At 38.0% G+C, this 27,750-nt stretch overlaps 2 protein-coding genes across 3 annotated transcripts in view; both read right to left on the reverse strand.

Annotated features, from left to right (window-relative positions):
- Positions 1 to 7,536, reverse strand: part of ttc39a (tetratricopeptide repeat domain 39A) — a 40,943-nt gene extending 33,407 nt beyond the window's left edge. The window contains exons 1-4 of the mRNA XM_030131753.1: positions 7,302 to 7,536; positions 6,310 to 6,360; positions 6,099 to 6,149; positions 5,689 to 5,742 (exon numbers count right to left, since the gene is read on the reverse strand). Coding sequence (XP_029987613.1) covers positions 5,689 to 5,742; positions 6,099 to 6,149; positions 6,310 to 6,360; positions 7,302 to 7,354 — 209 coding nt within the window. The 5' untranslated portion in view covers positions 7,355 to 7,536. The remainder of the gene's footprint in view (positions 1 to 5,688; positions 5,743 to 6,098; positions 6,150 to 6,309; positions 6,361 to 7,301) is intronic.
- Positions 7,537 to 11,661: 4,125 nt separating this feature from the next.
- Positions 11,662 to 27,750, reverse strand: part of eps15 (epidermal growth factor receptor pathway substrate 15) — a 39,997-nt gene continuing 23,908 nt past the window's right edge. The window contains exons 20-25 of one of the 2 annotated variants that reach the window (XM_030131557.1): positions 27,237 to 27,640; positions 26,164 to 26,233; positions 25,961 to 26,028; positions 25,151 to 25,286; positions 17,750 to 17,955; positions 11,662 to 13,360 (exon numbers count right to left, since the gene is read on the reverse strand). In XM_030131557.1, the coding sequence (XP_029987417.1) occupies positions 13,220 to 13,360; positions 17,750 to 17,955; positions 25,151 to 25,286; positions 25,961 to 26,028; positions 26,164 to 26,233; positions 27,237 to 27,640 (1,025 nt within the window). In that variant the 3' untranslated portion in view covers positions 11,662 to 13,219. The remainder of the gene's footprint in view (positions 13,361 to 17,749; positions 17,956 to 25,150; positions 25,287 to 25,960; positions 26,029 to 26,163; positions 26,234 to 27,236; positions 27,641 to 27,750) is intronic. The other variant, XM_030131558.1, reaches the window with a different exon arrangement.

The raw sequence follows: 27,750 nt of genomic DNA on the forward strand, positions 1-27,750 counted from the left end.
AACTCTGTTACACAATCATCATTTCCTTATAGCTGTAAACCAACTTGACTGGTCCTGAAGGACTGGAAAACAAGAACTCAACAGAGTTACACTTTAAAATATGAGGCCTGAGGACAATGAAAAGGACAAAGTCACCTCAGTGAGTGAAGCTGTTGCACAGTACAGTTCACATGTCCTCTTTAATGAAGCAAATTGAACAATTGTACAAAAGAAAGAGAAGGCCTGACCACCTAACAATGAGGACAGTCTGTTAAGGTCAGGATGCGCATACCGCACATTGTCTATTTATCTAATTTAATTTAAAGTCAGCAAGTCTGAATTTGGGGGTTTGATTTCTCTAGAGGAAAACTTGCACAATAATGATCATTATCACTGAAGCAAATGCACACAAACCGCTTATCATGCATATTTACATACACCTCTGCATGTGCTCATGTGAAAACAAGTAAGAAAGCAGACATGCACGGCCTTCCCAGAGTGACGAAGCAGTACTTTAAGGACTCTTAAGGACCTGGTAAAAGATGATCGGAGGCCTGGCAGCACTGAGCTGTGACACAAAAGGACTAATAAACCGAGCGAGTTTGTCCACATGCCTGAATGTCACAGCCTGAACACACACAGAGTTTCCTTTACATGATTATGGGAATAGAAAAGACAGAGCATCCTACAGCACAGAGGCAAACACATGCAGTACTGAAGCATCTTACCCATTTGACAGAGTGTCCTCCTCTCCGGACATTTTCATGTGTATCTGTATGTGTGTGAAAGTGACCCAGAGAAGGAGAAAGAGGACAGATGGAGAAAAATGCAGAAGTGAAGTGTGTGTCTGCGGCCTCTCTCTCTCTCCGACAGTGAATGTAATGGTCTGGGTTTCTGTCTCTATCTGTAGCAGCAGCAGCAACAAGAGCAGAAGCAGCAGAAAGAGAAAGAGAGAGAAGGAGGGAAAGGAAGGAGAGAGAGGGCAAAAAAGGAAAGAGGAGGAGGAGGAGGAGGAGGAGGAGGAGGAGGAGGAGGAGGAGGAGGCGGGACACTGCACTAACAGCAGCCCTTAATAAGATTGGGATGACTATCACACATGAGGAGGGAAAACACATACTATCTGTACACACGCAAAAAGAAAAAAGCCTGTCCCACCTCTTCCAGTCATCACCCCTCAGGACACACACTGCAGACTCTGTTTCTATTGGCCACTGCACATTCAGGGGCGGGACTTAATGCCCACGGCTCATGTATGGCCTGAGGTTTTGGTTTCTTCTTTTTTTTTTGACATAAGATGTGACACAAACAAAAAAAAAACTAAAGACATGAGTTGCAATTCAGCCTTGATATACTTTCTTTTTGCTGCTCTGAGTAAAACGCAGGAGAGGCGAATTTTATAAAGAAGAAAAAGAGGCAGCAGATGTGTTGGAAGGGTTTTCAGCAGGTCTGGTGTTGCTGCAGTGGCAGAGACCAAACACTGCACCAAAACCATCCAGAAACACTGACGAGGACGCAGATGCAGCACAGATGCTCACAGATGGACTAGAAATAAATGCAAATCATCGATGGATGTGGAGCATCAAAACAATAAGTTTTTATCTCCATAAACAGTGTCTCGACAGAACCACTCAACAGATGTCAGGGACCTACGTAAGAGACACACATCTGACATCACCAACTAACAATAGCATCACACTGGAACATAATCACATGTGTAATAAATAATACTAATAAGAACTGTTCCACTGTGAGGACTAGCTCACTAACAAGACTAGAACTGACACACTACAACAGAGACTCTGTTAATTATAACTGTACCTTTATCTGTTATTAAAAATGATTGTTGTATAATTACTAAAATAAATATATAATATTTATTTAGTTGCTACCTGATTACTGGACTGGCAATTTTCAGATCTGATATTCAGCTTATTTAAGATTATTATTTTGTTTAGCTTTTGAGTCAGATGTTGAATAAAATAGCCTAATTTTACAGTGCATTACTTTGGCAGTCACATTTCTATGTAGTCTGTAGTCACCACTCTGATGCTGTGAATCCGAACAGTCATGTTTATCACTGCTGAAATGAGAAATCTAAAAACTTATCCTCTCCTTTACTTCTAACAATTAGTATTACATCAGCCATAAAACATTTTTTAAGGCATTTAAAGTTCAGTGGGTTGTATTTTTTTTCCATTATTGGACAAAAACATTACAATTACCTTTCAGCATATTGTGATTCAAGTGCAGTTAGAGCAAAGCGATCTCACAATCATCAATGGTGACCAATCTGGATTTATCATATGATGTACTCTTCAGATGAACAGCATAGATCATATCATCAAAAAAAACATAATTACACAGACAAATCTCTCAGCTCTGCTAACATGTACTAAATGCCTGTTTATCTGTATAATTACAGAATTTTACAAAGAGAGCAGCACATATATGATGCACTACATTATAGGATTGTAATATTAATGTCACCAGCACAGACTGATGCGTTTATAGTAATATTCTAACATTTGTCTGCACTAAAGTATTGGTGTTTAGTTTGCATACAGTGTACCTAATTTACACAGATGTTAACAGTTATGGTACTGTGAAAATATTTTTGATTCATTAGTATCACATTATTATTAGGCCACCAAAGTCTGGGTAATTAATGGCAACACAGCAGTGTCACAGGACTGTACTTCATTTAGATAATGCCAAACAAGCGAAATAATTTTGATCCAAAATTACATACAAATATTTCTAGTGAGGTAACAACAAAAGCCCATCACACAAACCACCAGAAACCAAAGAAAAGTAAAGAAAAACTTATAGTTTAGTTGTAACTGACCTACACTTGGATCGTGATTCCACCTGAAATCATGATCATGTGTTCATATGAGCTTTTGGTTGAATAGACCAGTCCTCAGTACAGTGTTTAATGCTGACATTATATTATATAGGCTTTGGCAGCCCAACCCACCACTGTCTATTTGTTCCTCCATCATCTCATTCCAATCTCTTCCTCTGTACAATGGGACTGTGAAAACCCAGAGGAGCATGTCTTCATTCTTACTATCTGTACATACAGAGGTTTTGTTTTACTGCAGTGTCACCATTTCACCATCACAACATAAAAGTAAGAAACACATCACATGGTAAACTCAACGGCACATATGACAGAGCAAACACAACTGACAAGAAACTAGAATTCAGCACCTCATTTTGAACACATTCTTAGGAAAATTCAGATTATAATGGGAAATTCTGAGAGAAGTAAAATGGGTGAAAGGGTGATTCAATCACTGCTATCTCTGTGACTGCTCACAGACACAACATCACAGCTCCTCAAAATGTGACATTTTGGTTTTACTTCTCCATTGCAGCATGAGACAGCATCATATCATGTATCTTAATATGAAACTTATGATTAGGACAGAAAAAGGAACGCTGCAGGAGGAGTGGGGTGGAGTGTGTAGATTCAGTTCTGCTGTTCTTGTTTCAAGTCTCCATTGCTGCCAATGCCATTTCCACATCAGTGTCAACATAATGGTCCACATCATGTAAGGAAAAGGGGACAATGATGCAGTAGATGCTTTGTAATCAATGTCTAGTCCAACACTCCAAAACCCTGACACATGCAGGTTAACTGTCATATAAGACATATAAAATGAGCTAATTATTACACAGTGGCTGCTTTAAAAGTACTGAAATGATCAATTCTGAATAGCTGAAAATTAATCTGCATAAATGACAAAAATTATTTTCTTAATTTTTTGTGGTCAATGGCTTATATAATCATAGGATCAAATTATTTCTAAAACATGGCTTTAACATTTTCTAAATATACTGGATGTTTAGTAAACGATTACACACTTCTAGTGTTGTTTATGGATATTTCAGCTCAGTCTTACTTGTTTTAAAACCTTGATTTGTACCCACACACAATCAGTAAAACTTCAACGTAAAGCAGACTGTAGACTGGCTCTATAACACACATATAGACACAATTAGTAACCATGCACCAACTCATGTGACCATTTCTAAGTGCTTATTATCTCTGACATATTTTTCTCCCTCTTTGGCACTTTGGCCCATAACAGAAACAAAACGGGAGATCCATTCATAGCATCTTTTACAGAGTGTAGTACAAAACACTTAACTGTAGTTTCCCTGTCTTATGTGTGTGAAACAGAGGGATAATTACATTTGACTCACTGCTGTAGTTAGTGGATATTTTAGTTTTGCCAACCACAAAGACAAGGATTTATGACATAGTACATATTGCAATTTTAAACAGCTCTGACTCACCTTAATCTTTGCCACTTTACAGTTAGCAGACATCAAGACTTAATTCAGTGTGGTTAATATTTCCTACGGCTGAAAAAGTTCAGTATCTCCAGAAAAGACCTCAAGTTACAATGATTGTCTTATTTTATTTACTCTTTGTTGTCTTGGTTAGTGTATTTGGATTCTGAAATGTACAAAAAAAACCAAACCAAAACAAACAAACCATAACAAAACCCCTATCATTTACAGTAAAGCTGCAGCTATTGATTATTTTTAGAATCAATTAATTTATTATTTTCTTTGATTCGATGAAATGATTATTTGAATACAGTAGGTGAAAAATAGCAAAAATGTGAACAAGACATGTCTGAAAATGACAAACAACTTGTCCTTTATTCCAGAACCAGCTGAAACAACAACCACAAAAACTCTAAAAGTAAAAGGATATGTAAAAAATATCTATATAGAAATAACAATAACAGTATAAACGTATATATAAAAATATCTATCAACAACAACAAACAAGTCCAATGACATCTACAAACAATATGTGCACTGCAGTCTTTAACACATTTGTATCCAACTTACTAGCTTGGTACCAACTGAAGATGGAACCAACATACAACTTTGTGTTGATTCTGGCATTGTGTGTGCGTCACAATAGCACAACAGTGGAAACAATTATTAACGGCAGCAAAATAAAGGAAATTAAGTTATTGGTTGTTTTTCTTTCTTTGTTGCATTATTACCCCACCCGCCAAAAGGGAGGCAAGGTTTTTGGTTCATTCATTTGTTTCAATTTACTCCCATTCATTTATTATGGGAGAAATTTCAAATGTCTGTAACAGCAAAACTTTTCATTGAATTCATTCCAACTTGGGTTTGTAGATTGCCAGCAACCCAGAATAGATGTCATTACATTTCGGGAAAAGTAGGTCAAAGTTCAAATTTTTAATGAATTTTTAAAATCTTTTTATCTGGTTCTTTATATGGGATTTTAGAATAAGAGAAAACTGAAAAATCTTATTTTAATATTTAACATATTACAATACTTGGGCGGATAAGTCTATTGAATATTAATGAATTGGTAAGTAGTTCACTTTGGTTCACACTATAACTAGAAAGACTGACAAAGTTCTTGTTTTCTGATTTCTTTTTGGAGTAAATATCAGGGTAAAGCCAAATGGAGACCAGTGACGTTTCTAACGAACTCTGTCAACATGTCATTCACTGTGAAGAGGTTCTTCAAATAAGCCTTCATTTGTTTATTCACGCTCACTTAGGAATGCATGATTAGAATGAAAGAAAAATCTGACGTGTCATAAAAGCTTTTCAAGGGGCAAAGAGTTGATTTTATTGATGTGTTTTCACTGGTGTTGTAAACCAGACTTTTGCTTTCTGTCGGGGTTCAGTGTGAGGTCTTACCCATTAGTTGGATTTGTTGATCCCAGAGCATCTTTGTTATCAGGTAACTGTAACCTGAAACAGAGGAAGAAGAATTGAAGCTGGTTAAAAAAGGGGCTAATCTCAAGGGATGGAAACTACCTGAAAGGACAGCTATTGTTTGGGCAACATGATCGTGAGAGCCATAGAAACATAGACACTGATATACTGGACACTCCCAGGTACCGAATATTTTAGTTGGAATTGCATAATGTTAATTTGCTGCATAATGTTTTTGGTCATTAACTGCATGGCCATAATTTTGCATTTACACACAAATAACCTTAAAAATGCTTCATTATGGAATTTTTATGTGTCATGGTAAGTATTTCATTATTGACCAAATGTTTTACTGCATAAAATAAAACTTAATTTAATCAAAAGACTCTTACCTGAAGTCAGTGATAATGGGATCCAGTTCTGGACTGTTCATGTCTGACCACCTGTGAAAATAAGCAAAAGTCAATCTGTGTGTAAGTTAAGATAAGGACACATATGTTATAATGTTGTTATTAAATGCATGATTGTCATTGTGTGAAGCTCTAGTTTGTTTTTCCCTCAGACTGTAATAATAATGATCAGTGGAGTGTAAAGTGAACATACTGGCTTGGGGAGTCTGGACTGTCAGGGACGTCTTCCTCCTGAGCGCCATCCCTAAGTGAGGTCAAAGGTTACTTTAGAGGGTATATGTAAAAATAGTCTTCATGACTGTGAGAGAAGAACAGTGGATGTCTAAGGAAATGTGTGAATCTAATACTTTGAGTTGGAATCATTAACAAAGAAGATAAAACCAGCAGAATGATGGTAAATACTGTAAGATACTGTGATTATAAGGTAATTTCACCCCTTACAACAAAATTCTGATCTATTATTGACTTAAGACAGATAAAAAAAAGGATTAAATAGAATTCACCTCGTCACCTCAAATATAGTCTACATACTGAAGGATATTTTCATTTAAAGATCAAAGTCAACTTGTACTTGTAAGCTGGATATTCCTAAAATATGTGATGAGTTTTTTTGTCACTGATAAAATTTTAATGCTGACAAAGACCTTTAAAACGTTGAAAAAAAAAATGTATGTGTTGCCAGGGTATAACTTAGCACTCAGGCCTTGACAGTGAAATTATCATAATATTGTAACTACGCATTATTATATTTATACACTTGAGGATATGAGGCTTATTGAACGCACCATGGAGGTAATGTTGTCCAATAGGCTGTAGGTTGACATGAACGACACTGTCAAATGACTGAATGAGGGCTGGTTAAACGAACATAACACCGAACAGAATCCACTGTGTATCCGTTTGAACCTAAAATAATACGTGTTTTGGGGCTTTAGTGCCAACCTTCGACACATTAAAATAAAGAAAACAAATCATTCTACTATACACTTACAGTAAAGCAATAGGCTAATTGAGCTGACGTAGAGATTGTCGGCTTTACAGAGGATCCACGAGGGCCCTGAACGTCTCTGATGTTGTAAAAAAAAAAAAAACTAGCTGTATGTAATGCTAACTTTCACTGTGGAAATAAACAAACACCGCTTGGATCAATAATCTCCGTGGTTTTCACCGGCTTTCTCTACTCACTCTTTGGTGTCTTTTCTCTTCACGCTTCGTCTCCAGTTGGTGATAAAATTCATCCCCCCCGGTAGGGTCTCCTCTGCCGCCCGGTGAGAAGCTCGGTACTCCAGACAGACAGGGCCGGTTTACGCCGCTGACATGGACGGTCCTCAACACACAAGAACGAAGACACGAACCCAGGCAGAGCCGCCGCTGTAAGTCTTCCTGCTTCCGGACGTATAAAGGTGTGTTGAACTCATCACCATAAGAATGACTTTCCTATTTAAATGTACCGGAATGTCTCTGCCTGCTCTGCCTCCTGCGCCGCGGTCCAAAAGCCCTCCAATTTAGAACAATGTTTAAAACATATTCATCAACACAGTGATAAGTAAAATTAAAAAAAAAAAAAAAATTCTGCCACAAATACATAAAGCAAGCTCTAAAAATATAAAATGTACAATAGCCTAAGTGCCAAGATCCATTCCACTCCATTCCATTCCATTCTACTACTTCATTTCTATATATAGTAATGATTTGTTTTAATCTGTTTATTTCTTTGTATTTTATGGATTGTTTGTTTTATCTTGTTGTACAGTGTCCTTGGGTGTCTTGAAAGGTGCTTATAAATAAAATGTATTATTATTATTATTTTTATTATTAAGATATTTTATTTTATTTTATTTTTTTTAAATATTAAAGGTTCAACGTGTAATACTTAGGGACATCTTGTGGTGAAGTTTTACAATGCAGCCAAGCAAATACCCTCTACTGTCAATCAAAAATGCACATTTTAAGGTTTAACAATGTTGATAGAAATGGCAAAAAATATCCACAACTTTGTAAAAACTTTTAAACTGGCTTGAGGTGTTGTTGGGCAGCGCAGTGGCATAAGAGGTCAGCACATTTGCCTTACAACAAGAAGGTCCCGGGTTGACTTTCAGTTGGACCAGAGCCTTTCTTTCTTGAGTTTGCCTGTTTTCTCCATGCTGTGGGGGGTTCTTCTTTTTTTTTTTTTTTTTTTTTTTTACCCTGGCTTGAGGGCACACTTTTTGGGGGCATTTCGCCCGAGGCCATGGTTATGTTCTATATGTTACGTTCTACATATTTCGCCCGGGGGCAGGGTTACATTCTACGTGTTGGGGTTAGGGGTTAGGGGTTAGGGTATAACCGGATTATGACATTGCGCTGACACAAGAACCCGTCTCCAACACAACACATTAGTGACACAGGATGTAACCCCACCCCCGAGGCGAAATGCCCCAAACAACAGGAGTCCCCTGTCTTGAGGTTCTTCTTTTTTTGATATACTGAATTAATATAAAGCTACAAAACACATGTATGCTAGCTTGAATCTACTGTCAGTGCCCATATAGACGGTGGTGGAGTGTAGCGCTACTGCCTCACCTGGCCAGGGCATTCATGTGTTCAGTTTGCCTGTTCTCTCTGCCAGGTCCACTCGTTTCCAATACAGGTATACTCAGGTACTATTTGGGTAATACTTGGGTTAATTCTCCTTTCAGTGTCCTTAAATAAAGTACTGATAAAGAACTATAGTTGGTCTCCATGTGCCATCAAATGCATCTCACTGCTCCCAAAGTGCTAATGCTATACATTATACACTATACACATGCTAATACACACAACACCTGGCATAGGTGTTGTGTGTATTAGAAAATGAATCATAATTAAACTGCAGGATGAACATGGGGATAATAAAGTGAGTTAGCCTTAACCTGGAGTTGGTTCCAGGTGTAGTGGGATGGGTCAAATGTGAGTTTGAATTCCACATCACGGACAGTAAAGTCATATAATAAGTCATAGAAACACTTTTGTTATAGAACCGTTAAGTCATGTGACTGACCACTGGCGTCCTCTATTCCCATAAAAAGCTCAGACATGGCTGTAGTATGAGAAGAAACGAAGACTTATGAGAAGACCCAATTATTCCCCATCCATTAAAAAATATCTAAGCAGCCAGTTTAGGAATAAGGAATGTTTAGTTGTTGTGATAGTGTTGTAATGTTCTCATCGTCTGTCGATACTCTGTAATGTAGCCTACATCGCCACCTGCTGGTCACATTACACATTGCCTGATTGATCCCCATTCAAACTCCTTAGTGGATATGCACATAATTTATGGATTTTTTTTATTTTTTTTTTTTATTTTTTATTTTTTTTACTTTTGGTTCATTTGTAATTTTTGCTAAATATGGTGTTTGTGTTTTCCATTCTGAGTTTATATTAACCATGTCTTGTCCACACATAAATATAGAAGGTGACAATAAGGAAACTAATTCTGACTACACAAAACAGAAAAAATGAAGCCCATTTGGTTGTACTGTACACACCTAGTGTAGTCCTATTGTTATCAATGTGCAAGGTAATGAAAACACAACAATTCACACTAGTAAAAGTATGATTATAAATATAATATTGCATTTCTGTAATAGTAACAGTTATATCCTCCTATGTCTTATGCACTGGGCCTTTACAATAACTATTTCACCAGAACTAAAAACAAAGGTGTCAACTTAATTATAGCTGTCCATAAGTATACTGGATAGTACAGGGAGTAATGATGGTACTTACACTTTATCTAAAACATTTTAAGTGTATTATAATGTATCATAAACTGTCTTACTACATAAGTAGATTTTCCTACAATATTGTTGATGCAGTTAGTCCACTCTATGTCTATGACTAAAACCGATCAAAGAAAAGAAGATACAAGTGTCTTGATAAGGTACAAAACACAAACTACATAACTAAATGTTTACTATTTATTCTGTTTCAATTAAATGCATAACATATTCTGGTCAAACCTCCCAATAATGATTTTTCTTACACGTTAGAAAATATAAAATAAAATACAATTAGCTTGAGTTTTAAAAAGCCTTTATAGGTAAACCTAAAAACATAAGTGGTTCTCGATTTGTAAAATTATAGGAATATGTACAATTGACAGTAATGTGTCTGGTTGCCTTTAAATGTAAGAGAATGAAACTGTATTTGACAAGAGTTAAAGATTTTGAAGAACAGGAAAATCAAACAGGAAGAGCTGTCTAAAATGTTGAACAGAAAAAAAGAGACTGAAGGAGGAAAAAAAAACATGCGCATTTAACACGTCTTCCCTTGTCATTGACCCTCTATTATTATCTAGTGTTCGATGATGACATAGTGACATTTTCTGGTAGGGACATAAAATTACTCAATGGGAATAATCAGTAGCTGGTAACAAACAAGATGTTGCAGTTCAACAGCAGCCTTCAACCTCACAACCTCTTCAAAACCACACAGGTTTTTGCAAGTTAAATCCCCACAGCGCAGAAAACAAACAGCTCCACCAAAATGCATCAATGCTAAACGAAGCAATGTAAGGCTGAAATGGGAAAGATCCTCTGAGAAAACATCCTAGAAAAGTAATGTTAATGCAAATGCTGACAGAGGAAGCACCATCAGCAGGAGGTGGAGGTATACTCTGTCAAAGGAAGCTGATTATTCATTCTTGAACCAGAGCAGAGTCCAGGCTTCACACAGGTAGGTTTTGTCGTGGCTAAAACCAGATTCATGATTCAGATTAACAGCACCCCTTAAAGCAGTGGTTCCCAACCGTTTTTTACTCCTTACCCCATTTTAACATCAAAAATTTCTGGTGACCCCAGACATTCAAAACAGAGACTTTTTTTTTTTTTTGCTAAAATTAATTAGTTTTTGATCCTGTAATAGTTTTCTATCCTATGTTTCCAATACAGGTTAATTTTAGAGGACAGTTACTCTATATAATGTATATTATTGTGGATGAAGGCAGAAAAGCCAGGCGTAGATTACTGCACAAAGGGAGAATTGGATTTTCCTTGGTCAGGATATGTACAGTCAGTCCAGCTTAGATTTACAAGGCTGACAATTAATACTGAACAAACAATAACTCAAACTATGAATTATGAAAGAGCTGCAGCATCTGAAACCAACCACAATGAACATTTGACAGATAAACAGTACCACAGTGCTTCAGTTTCACAACCACAGTTTGTCTGCTATGGATTGAGACTGGCTCTGTCAACTCACCATACAGTTTTTATAGATAAGTTTGGTTTTTTTTCTTATCAGTTACCAGAAATTTCAGGCGACCCCATTTGGATTCTAGGCGACCCCACATGGGGTCCTGGCCCCAAGGTTGAAAAACACTGCCTTAAAGGTTCAGTGTGTGATACTTAGTGACATCTCCTGGTGAAGTTGCACATTATAGCCTGCTATATCCTGCGCCAACTGCAAAAACACAGGGACGTCCCTCATTGCAGCAGCTGTAAAACATGACAAATACAGTCAGTCTTTTCTTTTTTAAGTTCTATGTGTAGCTGTTTTGCAGGCATTTTTTTCTCAGGTCCAAATGATGGATCGAGCATGTATTTGGTGTGTTCTGGGATTTATAATAAGGGCTTTTACTATGTGATATTTAGTGACATCTAAAGTGGGAGACTGTAAAGTGAATAACTTCCACCTTCACCTAGGGTGATCACAAAAATGTACAAGTCCCTCATTAGAGCCAGAGTTTCTTTCATCCATTCTAAGCTTTTGTGTTGAGGACATATTAACTCTTGTCCACAGTCATAGCTGACAATAATGTTCACGCAGTTAACGCTGGATACCAGCCGCGATGAACCAGAAAATAACCAAGAGTAAGTTCTGAGCTACTGAACCAACATGGTGGCGTAACATTGTGGACCCACACCATGTAGATCTAAACAACTTATTGCTAGGCAACAAAAACAATTCTCATTTTGTGTGCTTATACACAGATGAAAATGTGATTATGAATATTCCATTCCATTTGTGCAAATAGATCCTCCTAAAATCCCGTAAATCTTACACACTGGACCTTCAAGACAACCAACTGTAGTGTGCTCTCAATTCTAATGCAAATTTAATGCTATTGCAAATTATTGTAGTCTCTCCATGTGATTAATGTAGTGGCGTCTCAACCCCTTCAGCATCCTGTGACAAATAAAACTATGCAATATAGACTGAACCTACAAAAGGCAGAGCAAGTACAATTGAAAACTGTAAAGATACAAACTGGACATTAAAGAAACTCTAATAATGATGATGGGTGTTGGAGGTGACCGTGATAACTATAGATGAGTTCTGGTTTTGTAGAAATCTAACATGCATTTTCACATATCAAAGTACTTCCAGTTAAATATGTAAAACAAACTTGAGCTGAGTCCTGAAAGAAAAAAAAGACTAACTAACAATAATACAGAAGAAAAAACAGACTGACTAAGAAAACTCCTATTCTGTGTTAGAGCTGTGTACTCTTGGTGTTTGAAACTACATGGTTTTCAAATTACTTAATATTAACAGAAATTTAGGGACGTTTACGCTTTAGAAAATTCTGTATCTTTAACAAAATCCCAGTAAACTGTCAATGGAAATGTACAAGCTAGTGAGAGGTTTAATAAAGCATAGTGAGTCTGGTTAGTAGATAAAGATGTGGCTTTTTGATCAAGGCCATTTCACTGCTTAAATAAATTACATTCTGGGGGAATTAATGAGGCATTTCATGGGCAAATCAAAGGGAACATGACAATCTTAACACTTAATCTGCAAATCCATATTCACTGAATCTCATTTTCAACAACCCATTCTTTAAAAATGTCCACTCCTCCAGATGAAACCACAACCACGATGGGCAAAACAAAAAATACCGCAATGACAGCGGGCAGTGATAACAGTCTGGGGGAGGGGTGGGGGGCAAAGATTCAGAGATGGGTGTTTTTCTTAAAAAGTCTCTTGGTGGGGTCAGCAGGTGCTGCTGAAACAGTCCTGTACAGTCCCCACTTTTGCTTTGGTGCTTTCTGGTCAGGGGCCAGGCTGTGCTGTGCCATGCCAAGCCAGGCCAGGCCAGTGAAGAAGAGGAGCGGGGGTTTGGTGGGGGTGGGGGTTCCTCAGGACAGTTCAGACTTGCTGAGTGCGATGGCCAGCTCCAGGTCTTCTTGTTCCTGTTGGGTGAGTCGGGCCAGTCGCTCCTTTTCCTCTCGTTCGCTCTCGCGCTTTGCCCACTCGATCATGTCCTCCTCTGTCGGATACTGGTCCACGAACATACAACACACGCACACACACACATACAGGGGTGGGGGGACGCGCACGTGTGAAGATAAGGAGGGAAAGCAGACGAACAAACACAGACAGAAGACAGTTAACAAATTCTCAGAGGTGATGTTAAGCAGACACTGCTCATTCACTTCTATCATTTAACAACCACTGACTTCAGCGCTGATGTGCTTGTGCAACCGTCGCTGCTTGAGCATGATCTCAGGACTAACATCTGGGTGGAAAAGTAGGTCACAACAAAAGGAATCCATGTCATGTAACTTTTATTTTAAGTTCTGTAACAAGTCTGCTCAGTGTGAATTAAATTATCATGTCATTGTTTTTACATGTATTGTAATGTTTAAGATAGTACTGTATGTATTTTTCTACCTTATAATTTTTTATATTAAAAAAAAAGATGACAAGAATATGTTTGTGTGGCTGTTACAATTGAAGGTTTTTAGAGATTGAACCATTCATCAGTCTGGGATATTAATGGTTGCTGTTGACATGTTTTACAGGCACAAACTGATACCAATGTTTCATATTGGCCCTTTAACCTGGATTACGGACTTTGAGGTAAAACAATAACTGAAAGGATATAAATAGCTCCAACATAGATTTTTTTCACTTAAGCTCCACATTGACTGGTTAATTAAGAGTTTTATGTGCAGAGAATTTCCAAATCATTATCAACCTTTATCTGCTGACTACTGACACTGACCATTAGTGTGTTTTGGGCTTTTGGGTAAAGTATAAATTCGTACTAGTTTTGTTTGTTTTTTACATCATTGGGTAAAACATCCATCACTAATATTCAGTGTATTTAAAATGTCTTCAGCCCCTTTTTATTATGTTTACAGGCTGTAGATATTCTACACTGGGACGGAAGGTTTTGGCCAATCACAGGTGATTTCAGAGGGAGACAGATTTAACTACACGTTGCTCAAACATGGCGGCTCCCATAACTCCCATATTCTGCCTTCATTTTCCAGTTGGTTATTGGGTCACCTTCAGTTTTGATCAAAAGGAGAGAGCTGCAGAAGGAAGGTGGTTGTTATCAAATACTGCTTTTTCCTCCGATTACTACATCCTGCAGCATTAAGTAGATATTAAATATGATCAGCACTCAAACATGGCGGGTAAGCGGAAAGCACCTTTACACCAGATGATGCTAGAAAACAGAAAAACAGAGGTCATCCATTCTGAGCTGCTGACACAGGATGGACTCTAGAAATAAATGGCTCATTCTAGGGCAGTGGTGGTCAGTGGTCATTTTTGTGTATAATCAGGTCTCAAACATGTTTCTCATTCTCATCTTTTCCATTGTTTTCTGGTCATATTTTTGGCATTTTCTTCTTGTTACATCAGTTTTGCCGGGATAAGTATTTTACCTTTTGGGTTTGTTATGTCTCTATGATTGAGACACAACATCCTTGATTTCTGTTTTTATTTATGGCCCCAAGTTTGGGAAAGGCACCTCTAAGGTAATGAAAGCAAGAATATAATTCCATTTAGGTGATTATACGCTAATTACAATTGTTATACTCAGTTTCTACAGTTAAATCCCCCTGTATCCAAGAGTAAAGTTTGTCTCTTGGTTAAGCTGTAGCAACAACAAATTTTTTCATCTTCATTTCTGTGAATCAAACATGAAAATGAGAGGAGTTTGCCCTCAGGCGTGATCAGGCAATGACACAGGATCAAAACCATGACATTTGGAAACTCCAAATCAAAACTCCAACCAGAAGTAAAATGGGAGTCATGTGACCAAAAAAGGCAAAGTAAGGCCCATTGGAAATGCAGTATGCGGGTTCACTGAAGTTAATCATCACACACAAGACATGTCAACAGCTACAGGATTGACAATAAAAGCAAAGGAGTCGAAGGGTTTCAGAGTTGTGTCAGTGTGTGTAGATCATGCACGGGGACAACAGAACAAACACGTGTTTAATGGAACAGAAAACATGCATTCACAGGCGATATCCCACAACTGCTCTGAAATATCAAAGGAAAAGTGCTTTTTCTTCCTGAAAAATCTTAGTGTCATCTGGTAATTATTGATCTAAAGTCTAGCCTAATATGATTCTTCCAACAAATTTTATTTAGGATAATACTGTTTCTTCTTGCGTATTGCAGCCAATTTTGTGAGCTGTAATTATAAAATAAAAAGAGTAAGTATTACTATGAGGTAGAAATTCATCAAAATTGACAGGATGTGTTGAGAAACAGTCAGCAGTAAAAATAAGTGACAACTAGTGACAGATAAAATGAAACAGCAGTGGAATGGTCCTTTAAAAGCCAAGGCGGATGCAGATGGATACATATCATGGATGCACATAGAAGCCACAGATGGTGCCCTTGATTCAACTCTTTATTGAGTTTATTTGACAGAGATGTGAAGACAAAGAGACAGAGAGAATACAGGTGATCTGTTTCTCCACAACACACGGCTGAACAGAAAAGAGCTGAATGGAGTAAATGTGATGGATGGACGGGTGGGGGGCAAACGGTAACATGTCAAAGATATGGAAAAAATAAATAAATACTGATTCTGAAACAAGAGGAGGCAATGACATGAGTGAACGAGAGGCAGCCATTAAAACGCAGTTAGTGCGTGCAGGGTCAGGGATCAACAGGAACATGCAAGTCACATAATGGGAGATATGAGGGTCAAAGGTCAAAGTCAGCCATCCCAAAGTCACAGCCAGACAATGAGTGCATCATGTTTTTCATCCCAAGTTTAGAGACATTTTTAAGTAATTATCTTTGCTCTGTGATATCAGATGGAAATTAAATGACTATTTACACATGTTGAAGTTTATGTTAGAAATATGTAAAGAGAAAATTAACAGCTTAATCAATAGAGTTTGTCAATTTCAGCTTCATGAATTTAGGTCTTGTCCACACCAATAGATGTTTTAAAACAGACTAATTTGTCTCTATGTTTGGGCCTCTGACACACAGGTTCTGCCAAACATCAAATGAGGCAGATGTTGTTCATGGTTTAAATGAGCTACTTTCACCAAATTATATAATACATATGTATATTTAATATACATGTATAATCTACATACAGACGTGATTGTGAATGATAAAAAATGATGTGAAATTCAATACTGTTCTTTAAAAAAATGTCTCTGGATCTCACACAAAAGTTGTTAAAATACTGAACTGATTAAGATGGGGTTGAATGTACAGAATGGATAACAGTTGAAAACAGTCAAAATATACACCCTCTGAAACTCAGGGGAAACCCATTTACACAAACACGTCAGAAAAGTGAGATTCTTCTGAGGACACCTTCTAAACTGAAGATTTTTAAGAACTCTGTAAGAGTCAGTGCAGTTTAATAAAGTTCTTTTCATGTATTACCAGTACTAGATTGTGGCCAGCGTGGATGCATGTACCAGAGATTTTATGACGAAATCTATAAAATATAACCATACAATTCAAGAAGGAAACTAAAGTGTATGTTTCAGCTGCGTCCAACAGAAACAGTAGAAGAAATATTTGGCAAAATGCAGGTCCAGTGAAAAGCATGATTTTGTTCTTTTAAAACAGAGGGTGGAAAATATCCATTTAGATGAATATCCATATTAGTGTGGACCAAAGTAACAGTAATAACCTCAGTAGTTGGACATTTACTTGAGATATCGAATGTATGTAAAAAGGTGCATAAAATGTGGAATAAAGTGGTGTGTATGCATTTTTTTTTAAACACACCTGCGGATGCTCAGGATGTCTTGCTAGTGACATGATTTGGGATGATCGACAAAAACCAAATGCGAGCAGCCTCTTATCTCTCCATTCACTGCCAACTATTAGGGATGTTGTAAAAATAAACAGGTGTTGTTTTTTATAGCATATCTCGTGTGTGTAACTGCAAAGAAGTTGCATATAACTGCATTTGTTATTTCATTTATGTACATTTCCTGACAAATTGAGACAGTGCAACTTCAGTGACAAGACTTAAATTAAGTACAATCCCAAATGAAATCAGTAACAGTTAATAATTACAAGACTTTACAAGGCACGCAAGTATTCATTCATCATTACAAACTAAAATATACACCAGCAGCAGAAAATGACAAAAAAAAATCTAAAAAATAAATGATTTAATAGCATACGTGAGCCAACAGAGTCAAGAAATAAAAGTAGCATGAGTGATGTGTGCTGTTGTGAGTGGATTAGTGGAGTTCTTTGGATGTTTGAGTGGCAGTGGATGGAGTGAATATAAAGCTGGCCTCATTTGTTTTGAGGTTGTGGCATAAAACTGATCAACCAGATGTGATTTATGAGAAGGAAAAAAAATGAAGACAGGAGGGCGTTGACTACTGAGAGCCAGGTGGAGGTGAGGGAGAGGCAGAGGGGGAGGTGCTCACTTTGTCAAAGCTGGCAAATCGGTCAGCTTCCCGTACACTGTGGCGAGGAGGGGAGGAGGGGGCGAAGGGGTCAGCTAAAGGATCCTTGGCGGGCAGGGAGGAGGAGGAGGAAGAAGAGGAGAAGTCGCCTGAAGACTGTGGGATGAAGTGTCCTCGTCGGTGGAAGGAGTCTGAGGACTCTGTTCTGGAGATGGATGATCTCTTACCTGGACGAATGAGGCAACAAATAGACACAGACGAGCACAGAGACGTTAAAACACACATCCATACAGACACACACACTGTACACACTAGGGGTGTGCCAATACATCGATAATTATATTCATCGCAATGCGACACGTAATGATTCGATAACAATTCATAAATGTTCAACAACGATTATTTTTCATTATTACTAAATGACAGGAACACAACTGCAGTGTGCGCCTGGAAAATAAAAGTGGCGCATGCCGTCCGGACACCTTAAAGAACGGACCAGGCGGAACACCGTAACACCAACTTTAACTGTTTGGCTATAGTTACAGAGCATGAGATTCACCCAACGGGTTTAAAAGCTAGTGTTTGGAAGCAAGGCTGTCATGCTCCAATGTGGACGCCAGAGCATAGATACAAACTTCCAAAGTGCAAAGTAGGCAAAGTATTTTGCCCAGAAAGCAGTTCCCAAACTGTACAATGAGTCCAAAACCAAAGTAGTGGAATAACTGAGGAAAGCATGTAGGATAACTCTGATATGTGATGCGTGCTTTGATTGTGGATAGCGAAATCTTTAGTTTGTTGTGGGATTTATGCTGCTCATTGAGGATTTTGTTTGGATATCATTTATTATGACTGAGTAAGCAAGCGCTTGTGTTGGTTCAGACTGAATTAACCATTTTCTACAGTTTTCTACAAAAGCATGTGTGTGGAGGGTTTGAGAGTGTGAGTGGGTTCCTGGGGAGCTTTTGAGGGGCCAGAAAAACTAAATAAGCAATTATTATTATTATTATTATTATTTTATTAGACTTGTACAGAAATCTGTGAAAACCACTTTTAACTGAAATAAGTTTTATTTATTTCTAAAGACACTTTATTTGTTTTCCTAAAAAAAATGTGGATTTCATTCTACCAAAGTTTTTTTTTGTACTATTAATAGAGAAATATCTATTTTTGAAAATTGTTGCTTTTGATACAGCAAATGTTTTGCAGGCAACTGGAAATCTTTATTTGTGAATAAGAGCAGCTTTTGCTGTATATGCCACTGCTACCTTTTTCCTGTTGGAAAGCACAATCATAATTGAATCGAATCGTGAGGTGCCTTAGATGGCACACCCCGAGTACACACTGTACACACGCACAAGGGGCTGAACATGGGGGGGTGTATGGAACACGATGGGATTCTACTTGCTGTAATTGCCATACTCTGATCTCCAAGAGTCTGTGCAGATTTATCGATCTAACCCATAAAGACCAGAACATCCACTACCGACCAAAACCATCTGCTGATGTAAACTGTTTAATACCTCTTTTCATTGTCATCAGATATGACCCATTTGGATGTTCAGAGGCTCTGTAGTGAACATGGAAACACAGTCATCTTCTACAGCATTGATTCACCACTAAAACCCATGGAGTTCAATTAAATGAAAGTGGATGGATACAGTTTATGTTAAAGGTGCAGGAGACTTTCGTGAGCAATTCTTAATCAAATCTGTAAAACCTCAGTCATAGCCTAAGTATCAGGAATCTGTAAGTCTTTTTGTGATTACTCACCTGAATCTCTTGCATTACGGTGAACAATTTCAAAGTGCCATCCACCATAAACAAAGCCATGTGTTTACATTCAGAACTGGGAGGGAACTCGGGCATCTTTGGAATTTTTTGTCGCGACGAGCATTGTGGGAAACGGAGGCTTGCGCTGCTGCTGTCATTGCAGCAGCAGCTGCGCGAACCTCCCTGAAATGGCAGCGCGAGCCTCCGTTTCCCACAATGCACGTCGCGACAAAAAATTCCGATAGATGCCCGAGTTCCCTCCCGGTTCTGAATGTAAATACATGGCTTTGTTTCCCGCACCTTAAAGATAATAATATCTTTACTGAAAGACTCACTTGTTCTTCAGTTTTCTCTGTTTTGATAAGATAACTTGAATTTACTCAGAGCTTTTATGAACATCTACATGATCAGTAAACTAAATACAGGAAAATACATGCTTTATTTTGAAAAATGCAAAATGCAAAGGTTAATATTATGATAAATGGTGATAAATCACTTGGGAAAGACAAAAACATTATTTGGAAGTTGTGACTAAAATAGTTGTGGGTCTTTAAGGGTTAAATAAGTGATCAGCAGTCACACTTTGAGTAAACCCTAACCCTAACTTGACCTGTCCTCAGTGACATTTTCAGGCCTAAACAAGTTGAATTAACTTTGAAAGGCAGGAACAGCTGCCATGGGTAAAGAAATTAAATTGACATAGTGGCCAAAGTGTTAATGCTGTGTCCTGGCAATTTTGTGGAAAACAAGATGGATGCTCACTGTCCCCTCCAATGACCTTTGGTTGGATTTAAATCCCACTGCTACTTCGTGCAAACCAGTTTTAACTTGGATTGCGCAATTTGCCCCTGCTCACTCATGCATGAAAACCTGGGTCTGTAAATTTGGACGAATATCCACCAATCCTCTACCTACTGACGTCCAAAAAAGAAAATTCTAAAAAATTATCAAATGCGGAACTGGGGGTAATTTTACAAAATGTATATATTTTTTTGATACACCCTGTAGTACGAGTACGAGGTCACGGGTGGGAAGTCACAGGTTTGACTGCCATTCCAGTACATTTTCACTGGTAGAAGGTTGGAAAAACACAAGTTACGGGTAGGGATGGGAATCGTTAAGAATTTAACGATTCCGATTCCATTATCGATATTGCTTATCGATCCGATTCCTTATTGATTCTCTTATCAATTCTCATTGGGTGAGGGAATAAAATAGTACAAACGGATGTGTTTGCAGTAACTGTCTTTTATATTTCCATCTCTGCACAGAAAATATAACATATACAGTATGTACAAATAATAATAACAGATGACGCAGGGCCGGTTTGGGGAGGGGGGGGGGCACAGTGAAAGTGAAACTAAAGACGCTTCACTAATTCCTCTATTGCCGCATTTCTACTACGTGGAACCGGTTCGGCTCGGCTTGTCTCCCATTGTTGTGTACCTCATTTCCTTTCCCCTACCTTCGGAAACCTGGATATGAGGAGTTACGATGTTTGTTGCCCACACCGGAACCGGCCCGGCATTCACTCTGCCGCTACATTCACAAGCGCTGCTAAGTAGAGTATCAAATATGTGACATTCCTGTAAATGATTCACATGCTGTGGACAAATGTTTGAGGATATTGGAGGGATTCCACCCTTTTGAAGACATGGAAGCTTTACAAGTGTTCCAAGTAAGTGGACCTGGTGTCATCTTTTTAGACTGTTTCTGCCTCAACGCCATGTTGGCTACGTTCTGACCAAAACAATGCAGCGTACGTGTGACGTCATCGCGCATGCACAACGAAGGTGGAATCGATAAGCAGAATTGTTAAGCAGGCAGGCTAACGATTCCAAGGAATCGAGCTACTGGGGACCGATTCTCAAAAAGAATCGGTTCTCGATTCCCATTCCTAGTTACGGGTGACCTGGAACACAGCATGATATATTGCCCAGCCTCCCACTGCATAGTGCTAGTGGCAACAATACTGGTTCAACTACGGTACAAAGCTATATGAAACGAGTGAAAATGTAGGCGAATCTTACTAATACCCCCACCCAGAACCCTAAGAAGAGAGTTATGACAAGCTTTGTTGTCGCCGCTCTGGTGATCACGTGGTACATGTAAGCCTGAATTGTTCCAAATGAACTGAGCGCTCCCATGTTATTCAATGGGAGACACAGCAGTGAGCATGGTAAATGTCAAAATAAACCACACACAATCACTGTGTCACTACTGTATGTTCTGTTGTGTGTGTTATACTTTTGAGTAGTGAGGTTGACCACTGAAAGGAGTGCATTTATTACTTTGAAAACTTACATTTTTGCGGGAAAGGTTGGTGTTAGCTTGGATAGGCTACTTTCATGAGGGGTGCTAACCAAGGTTATTAGCATTAACAAAAGCGAACGAAATGACGAAAACTAAAATTGAAAAAACATTTTCGTTAACTGAAATAAATAAAAACTATAATTAAAAGAAAAAACAATAACTAACTGAAACTATATTGTGAGCTTAAAAAACTAACTAAAACGTATAAAAATTATGGATAAAATTCCCTTCGTTTTCGTCTTTGTCAATGTCAATTGAAATCAAATTGATTTATTTCGCTCCAGCAGTTTTAGCTAGCGGCACCATACGACACTTCACAGTCTGTCATGTCTGGTCACTTGTGGTTTCCAGTCGTCTTCTGGTCCCCACTCTACCTGGAACAAACAGACTAAAGCTGGGACAAAGCAGCAGAGTCCTGTATGGGATTTACTTTAGTGATACATGGGGTCAGGTTTTTTTTTTTTTTTTGTGCACTGTGTGTGTGTGAGAGACAGAGCGGAGCTAAATGACAGCATCAGTGTTGAACTAGCATCCACGTAAAGACTGGAGAGTTTATCACCATGAAAAGGCCTTCCAAGCCCTTAACTGCACAGTTTAGAAGAGTAGAAAAGAGGAGGATGAAAACTAATCTAATTACAGAGGTATGTGACCTGTTATAATGTTAAAAAACGTTTGATGTTACTAGCTACAGCTAGCTGAACTGAAACAAAGTTGGCTAATAATGGAACTGTAGATGATTAAGATATGACATATCTGCTAAGGTGTGGTTTACTGATGATGAACTGGGTTATATATGTTTATAAGTGGTTTATATATGTTTCTATATGGTTTCTATATGTTTCTGTGTGGTTCACTGCTGGTTAGCTGGTTTATATATGTTTCTATCTGGTTTAACTGCTGGTTAGCTGGTTTATATATGTTTCTATTTGGTTTACTGCTGGTTAGCTGGTTTATATATGTTTCTATCTGGTTTAACTGCTGGTTAGCTGGTTTATATATGTTTCTATTTAGTTTACTGCTGGTTAGCTGATTTATATATGTTTGTATGCGGTTTACTGCTGGTTAGCTGGTTTATGTGTTTCTATCTGGTTATATATGTTTCTATCTGGTTTACTGCTGGCTGCTTTGTGCATATCCTCTCACGCTTTGCACATCTTCGCATTGTTTTCACGTAAGTGACGTTGTGTATGGATCGCGCCCTCCCCCAACCTGCTACAGGGAATTTATACATTGTACTGTACATGTGTTTGTGTCTCTGCTCAGTCAATGAGCCGCCCTAACCTGACCCTCAAATAAAGTGTCCAGAGTAACACGCTGATTCACACCTCACTAATTTCTTTGAATAGGATTCTAAGGAAGATAAAATATATGAAATAACTAAAACTAATACTAAAACTAAACTAAACTAAAACTAAGCATTCAGAAAAAAATGATAACTAATTAAAACTAACAAACCTGCTCTAAAAAACTAATTAAAACTAACTGAATTAGAGAAGAAAAAGTCAAAACTAATTCAAACTAAACTATAATTAAAAATTCAAAACTATTATAACCTTGGTGCTAACTTTACAAGTTCATTCATTCTGCAATTGTACTGTACTTGTAAGGAAAAAGACAATGTATCATTTTTAAGTTTTACTACTGTAGGACTGTGGTACAAGCAGAAAACTGGTTAATTGTGTGAACACTGTGTGTCTGCCAAGCTCTGCTCTAATGTCACGCACAATAAGGGATTAACCAGCGGACAGCATAGCGGCTAACTTGACATGTTAGCATTGGCATGGACACTAAACTCATTAAAAACTCAACATTAGCAAACTCTAAACTCAACAGAATTCTTATAGGATGAGTCAGATCTTACAAACGCCCTAAGCCTCTATAGCAACTCTCCTCCTAATTAGCACACTACCTCAGCTGATAAACTGAACCAAATACCACCGGGTTCAGCAAAACAAAATAAAACCCACTGATAACAACATTTGTACTAACGTTACCTTATCTTAAAAACTCCATAATTTGTAGTTATAGTGGTTCAATCTCAACAGCTGGACAAAGCAAGCTAGCTACCTATAGGGCTACAGCTGAAAATCCAACATAACAGTTGTTTAAGATATAAATTCATACAAATGCTAACACATACCAAAGAAAACAGAATTTACAACATAAATGTCCGCTAATACAGGAAATACACTCAATAATTTGAAAGATGATGATATCTTATTGACTTAGCGCTGGAATTTCTAGATCAGCTGCAATAGAAATGAATGTGTTCCAACGGCATTAAACTCAATGTAGGAACTACCGGCCCCTTCAGAACCCGGAAGTAGGTCCATATTTTGTCTGCCATTTTTTACAGCGGGAGTCTATGGAAGTGTTGCTACTCTGATATATATCAAAGACTCTGACCCCACCTGGTCGCGCACTTTGCCCCTCCTACTCACTGATACCCTGCCTACCCAAGGATTAATTTTGATTCTTAACTTTTAATCTTTTCAAAAATTTGTAAAAAATACAAAACATTATGTGCTGCACACTTTTAATACCCCTCGGCCAAATATAGTGTAAGATTCTTTCGAAAGTTATTGCCCTATAATTTACATTAGATTGTCTTTGTGTAAATTTGGTCCAGATATCTCAATGCATTCTTCAGATAATGAGATTACATCGTTGAAAGGACATGTCACCGTTTGACCTTGAAAAAGTATGTCAAGGTGGCCCATTTTCAGTAGGCTTCAGCTCCATGCAAAGATACATCCACAGTATAAATTTTGTGCAGATATCTCAGTGCAGACGACAGAACTAATACAATACACCTTTGGCCCGAAGTTGGCCGAGGGGTAAAAATTGAGGAAAAGGCACATGTCAAGAAGATATGTGTCAAATTTGAAAAGAACCAGATGAATAGTGTCTGAGAAATCGTTTGGACAAAAATCTTGGATGGAATTGCTGGTATATCTACTGTATATAGCCCACCCTCTGGGATAGGCAGGGTATATTAAAAAAATCATAATGTATGGGAAAGTAGAAGAAATATTTTATGTTAATATCTTCATGTCCACTGTACAAACATAGTTCTCAGTAGGTTTGCTGTACTTTGTACGTGCTAAAAGGTTACAACCAAAGTAATGGAAGATTCCAATAAGCTTGCTAATCAGTCTGTGCTAAAATCCCTATTGTTTTATAGCGTTCTGTGAACCTGTGAAGAGTCACATAACAAAAGTACAGACACATAGGCATTTTCAACACAATGCAGATTTTGAATCAGCTACATATGGTGATGTTTAACTGAGCTATGTTCAGTTGCAATTAAAAGTACAACTGAACAGCACGTGTACTGACCTGGAGGCGGGGGTGGGGGTCTGGTGGGCGTACCCGTTTTTGGAGGCAGAGCTGGGGGCACATCAGAGCTGGCAGACTGGCTGTCCTCCTGGAACAGGTTCTTATTGTTGATGCCAAACTCATCAGCACCGTTTGACTGAAAGACAAGATTCACATGAAACTTAAAAAAAGAAAAAGCAATTAATTTAAAAAACCCACGCAAAAATATAAAAAACTGATTTAACAAGGAACTGCTACTGTGTATAGGTAGGGGAATCACAACTGTTCAGAGCTTAGTATGTAATTTTAATGTGTGTAGTATCTTTACATATGAGACTGACTGAAGAATAACATCTTATAACCAGGTTGAGCCAAAGTAAATCCAGGCGTCAAATGTTTGAATGAGCTGTCACACTGTGTCCTCTCAGTTAAAGCACATGTCCTTTAGTTCATGTCTCAGCTGGAGGATGCTGGGTGCATGACTCACAAACTCTCCTTTTCCTGTCTTTTATCCACCAAATAAAGGCAAAATGCCCAAAAAACCCCAAAGTTAAATGTTACCTGACCTCAACAATGACTTCAGTATCACAGTATATGACCTTTAAAGAGCTACATCTGGCAGATGTTTCCTCCAGAAACCTCAACACACAGAGTCACTCCCAGAGTCCTGGATGTTCTGTGTTTACAGCAGAACACTGTCAACAGTTTTACTTCACATTCATCACTTTCATTCAGTGAGTTTTGAGCTTAAAAGTGAAATTTTACATCTTATATTGCAGTACTGTGGAGGTGAGGCACAGACATAATCATCTACTGGGATAAAAAGGTTACCTTTGCCAAGGCACTGAAATCTGCAAAACCTCCAAAGGATTCATTACCAAACACAGCAGCAAAAGGATCTGAAACAGTAGCAGAAAAACAGTAAATACTCACAGACACTGAAAGTATGGGAGGCCTATATTAGAAAAGTGTTCAATGTTCTTAAAACAGCTTTTCTGTCATAACAGTGGGCAGGGCCCAGTCAAAGGTCGTACCTGGGTCAGAGCTGGCACTCACTGTCGTACCACCTGGAGCGAACGGGTCATTGGATGCTGTCGGGTCTTTCTGAACATGTCACAGAAAAGACAGTCTGGATTTGACCTACCACATTAAATACTCTTATGTAGACACATGTCCTCATACTAACAGATGTACCATACCACTCCCATTAGGTGTGAATTTTACAAACACTTCAGCCATTAGTTTAGATTTCTTTTGCAAATTGAATACCATGCACAAAGAGAAGATGATGAATATAAATATTTATGTTAATTACAACCTAAAGGCTACAGACTTTTCCATAAATATCTACATCAAACACAAACCTCTACTGCCAATTCCATAATCATTATATGTTCATCATTCTGAATTTAGATTCTGTCAAAGCTGTGAATATCAAACCATATCCTTAATTTAATTTCCACCAAAAATAAACCTAATACAAATTATCATGAAAGAAGTACAATTGACATTGAAATGCCACTGCTCTTATTATATTCTTGAAATCAGTACAAAAAGACACCTAAGAATAATTTCTATATGACAAATTTTGCACTTTTTTTTTTTTTTTTTACTAAAAACATACTGCTGTTTATGAGCCGTTCTCAACCAATGGGCATTAGAGTGCCATCTGGTGGATGTCATAGGCCACAGAATAGCAACATAAATGGACTAAAAAGATTATTTACAAAAACTAGTTACTTTCATATCTAAAGAAACAAAGCAAAAAAATTATCTATTTTAAAATTAAGATGTCATGCACCAATAAAAGCTCTGAAGTATTTGGGGAGAAAACACGAGATTGAGTACATCAGATCTGTGGTATATAAATTTATGGTCCAGTTTCCTCATCTTTTTGGTCATTGTTATATTAAACTGCAAAAGGTTAAGTATGCACTACACCCTGTGCTATGTTGCATAGATTTTTGTTCATCATTTAAAAATGTAAAAAGTATTTTAAGTTGTTCCTAATAATTATTTTACTGTAAGTGATGAAATAAATAAATGCTTTACAAAGCCCTCTGAGAGTTTGTTAAACAGTGTATTACATTGCTCTTCCTCTACTTACCACTACCAGATCATAGCTTGGTGGAGAAGAGCTGAATGGGTCAGTTTTTCCATCTTGAGAACTGAACGGATCCGCCTCCCCCGCAGAGCTCATTTTTCCCCCAAACGGGTCCGAATCTCCCTCGCTGTTCCCAGTGGAGCTGAAAGGGTCTTTGGCTGCTGAAGCCGGATTCATGGGTTTGGAGGTGAAGGGATCTGCAGCTGCCGCCTGAGCAGCTGCTGCCGTGTCGTTTGTCTTGGCTGCGAACAGGTCTGGTTCGGGTACGTTAGTAGTGGCGCTAAATGGGTCGGTGGAGGCAGAGGAGAAGGGGTCATCTGAGGAAAACGGGGCAGCAGAAGTCTGGGTGAAGAAAGAGTCTGCAGCAAATGGGTCTGTCCCTTTGAACGGATCTCCCCCAAACGGATCTGATTAAGACAATATCATACAAATAGTAAACTTTGGACATTTCAGAACCAGTACACATGCTTATCAGATCAAATTTCAAATATTAATGCTATGCATGATGCGTTTGAAG

The sequence above is a fragment of the Sphaeramia orbicularis genome, chromosome 4, assembly GCF_902148855.1.
Source record: "Sphaeramia orbicularis chromosome 4, fSphaOr1.1, whole genome shotgun sequence".
NCBI classification, from domain to species: domain Eukaryota; kingdom Metazoa; phylum Chordata; class Actinopteri; order Kurtiformes; family Apogonidae; genus Sphaeramia; species Sphaeramia orbicularis.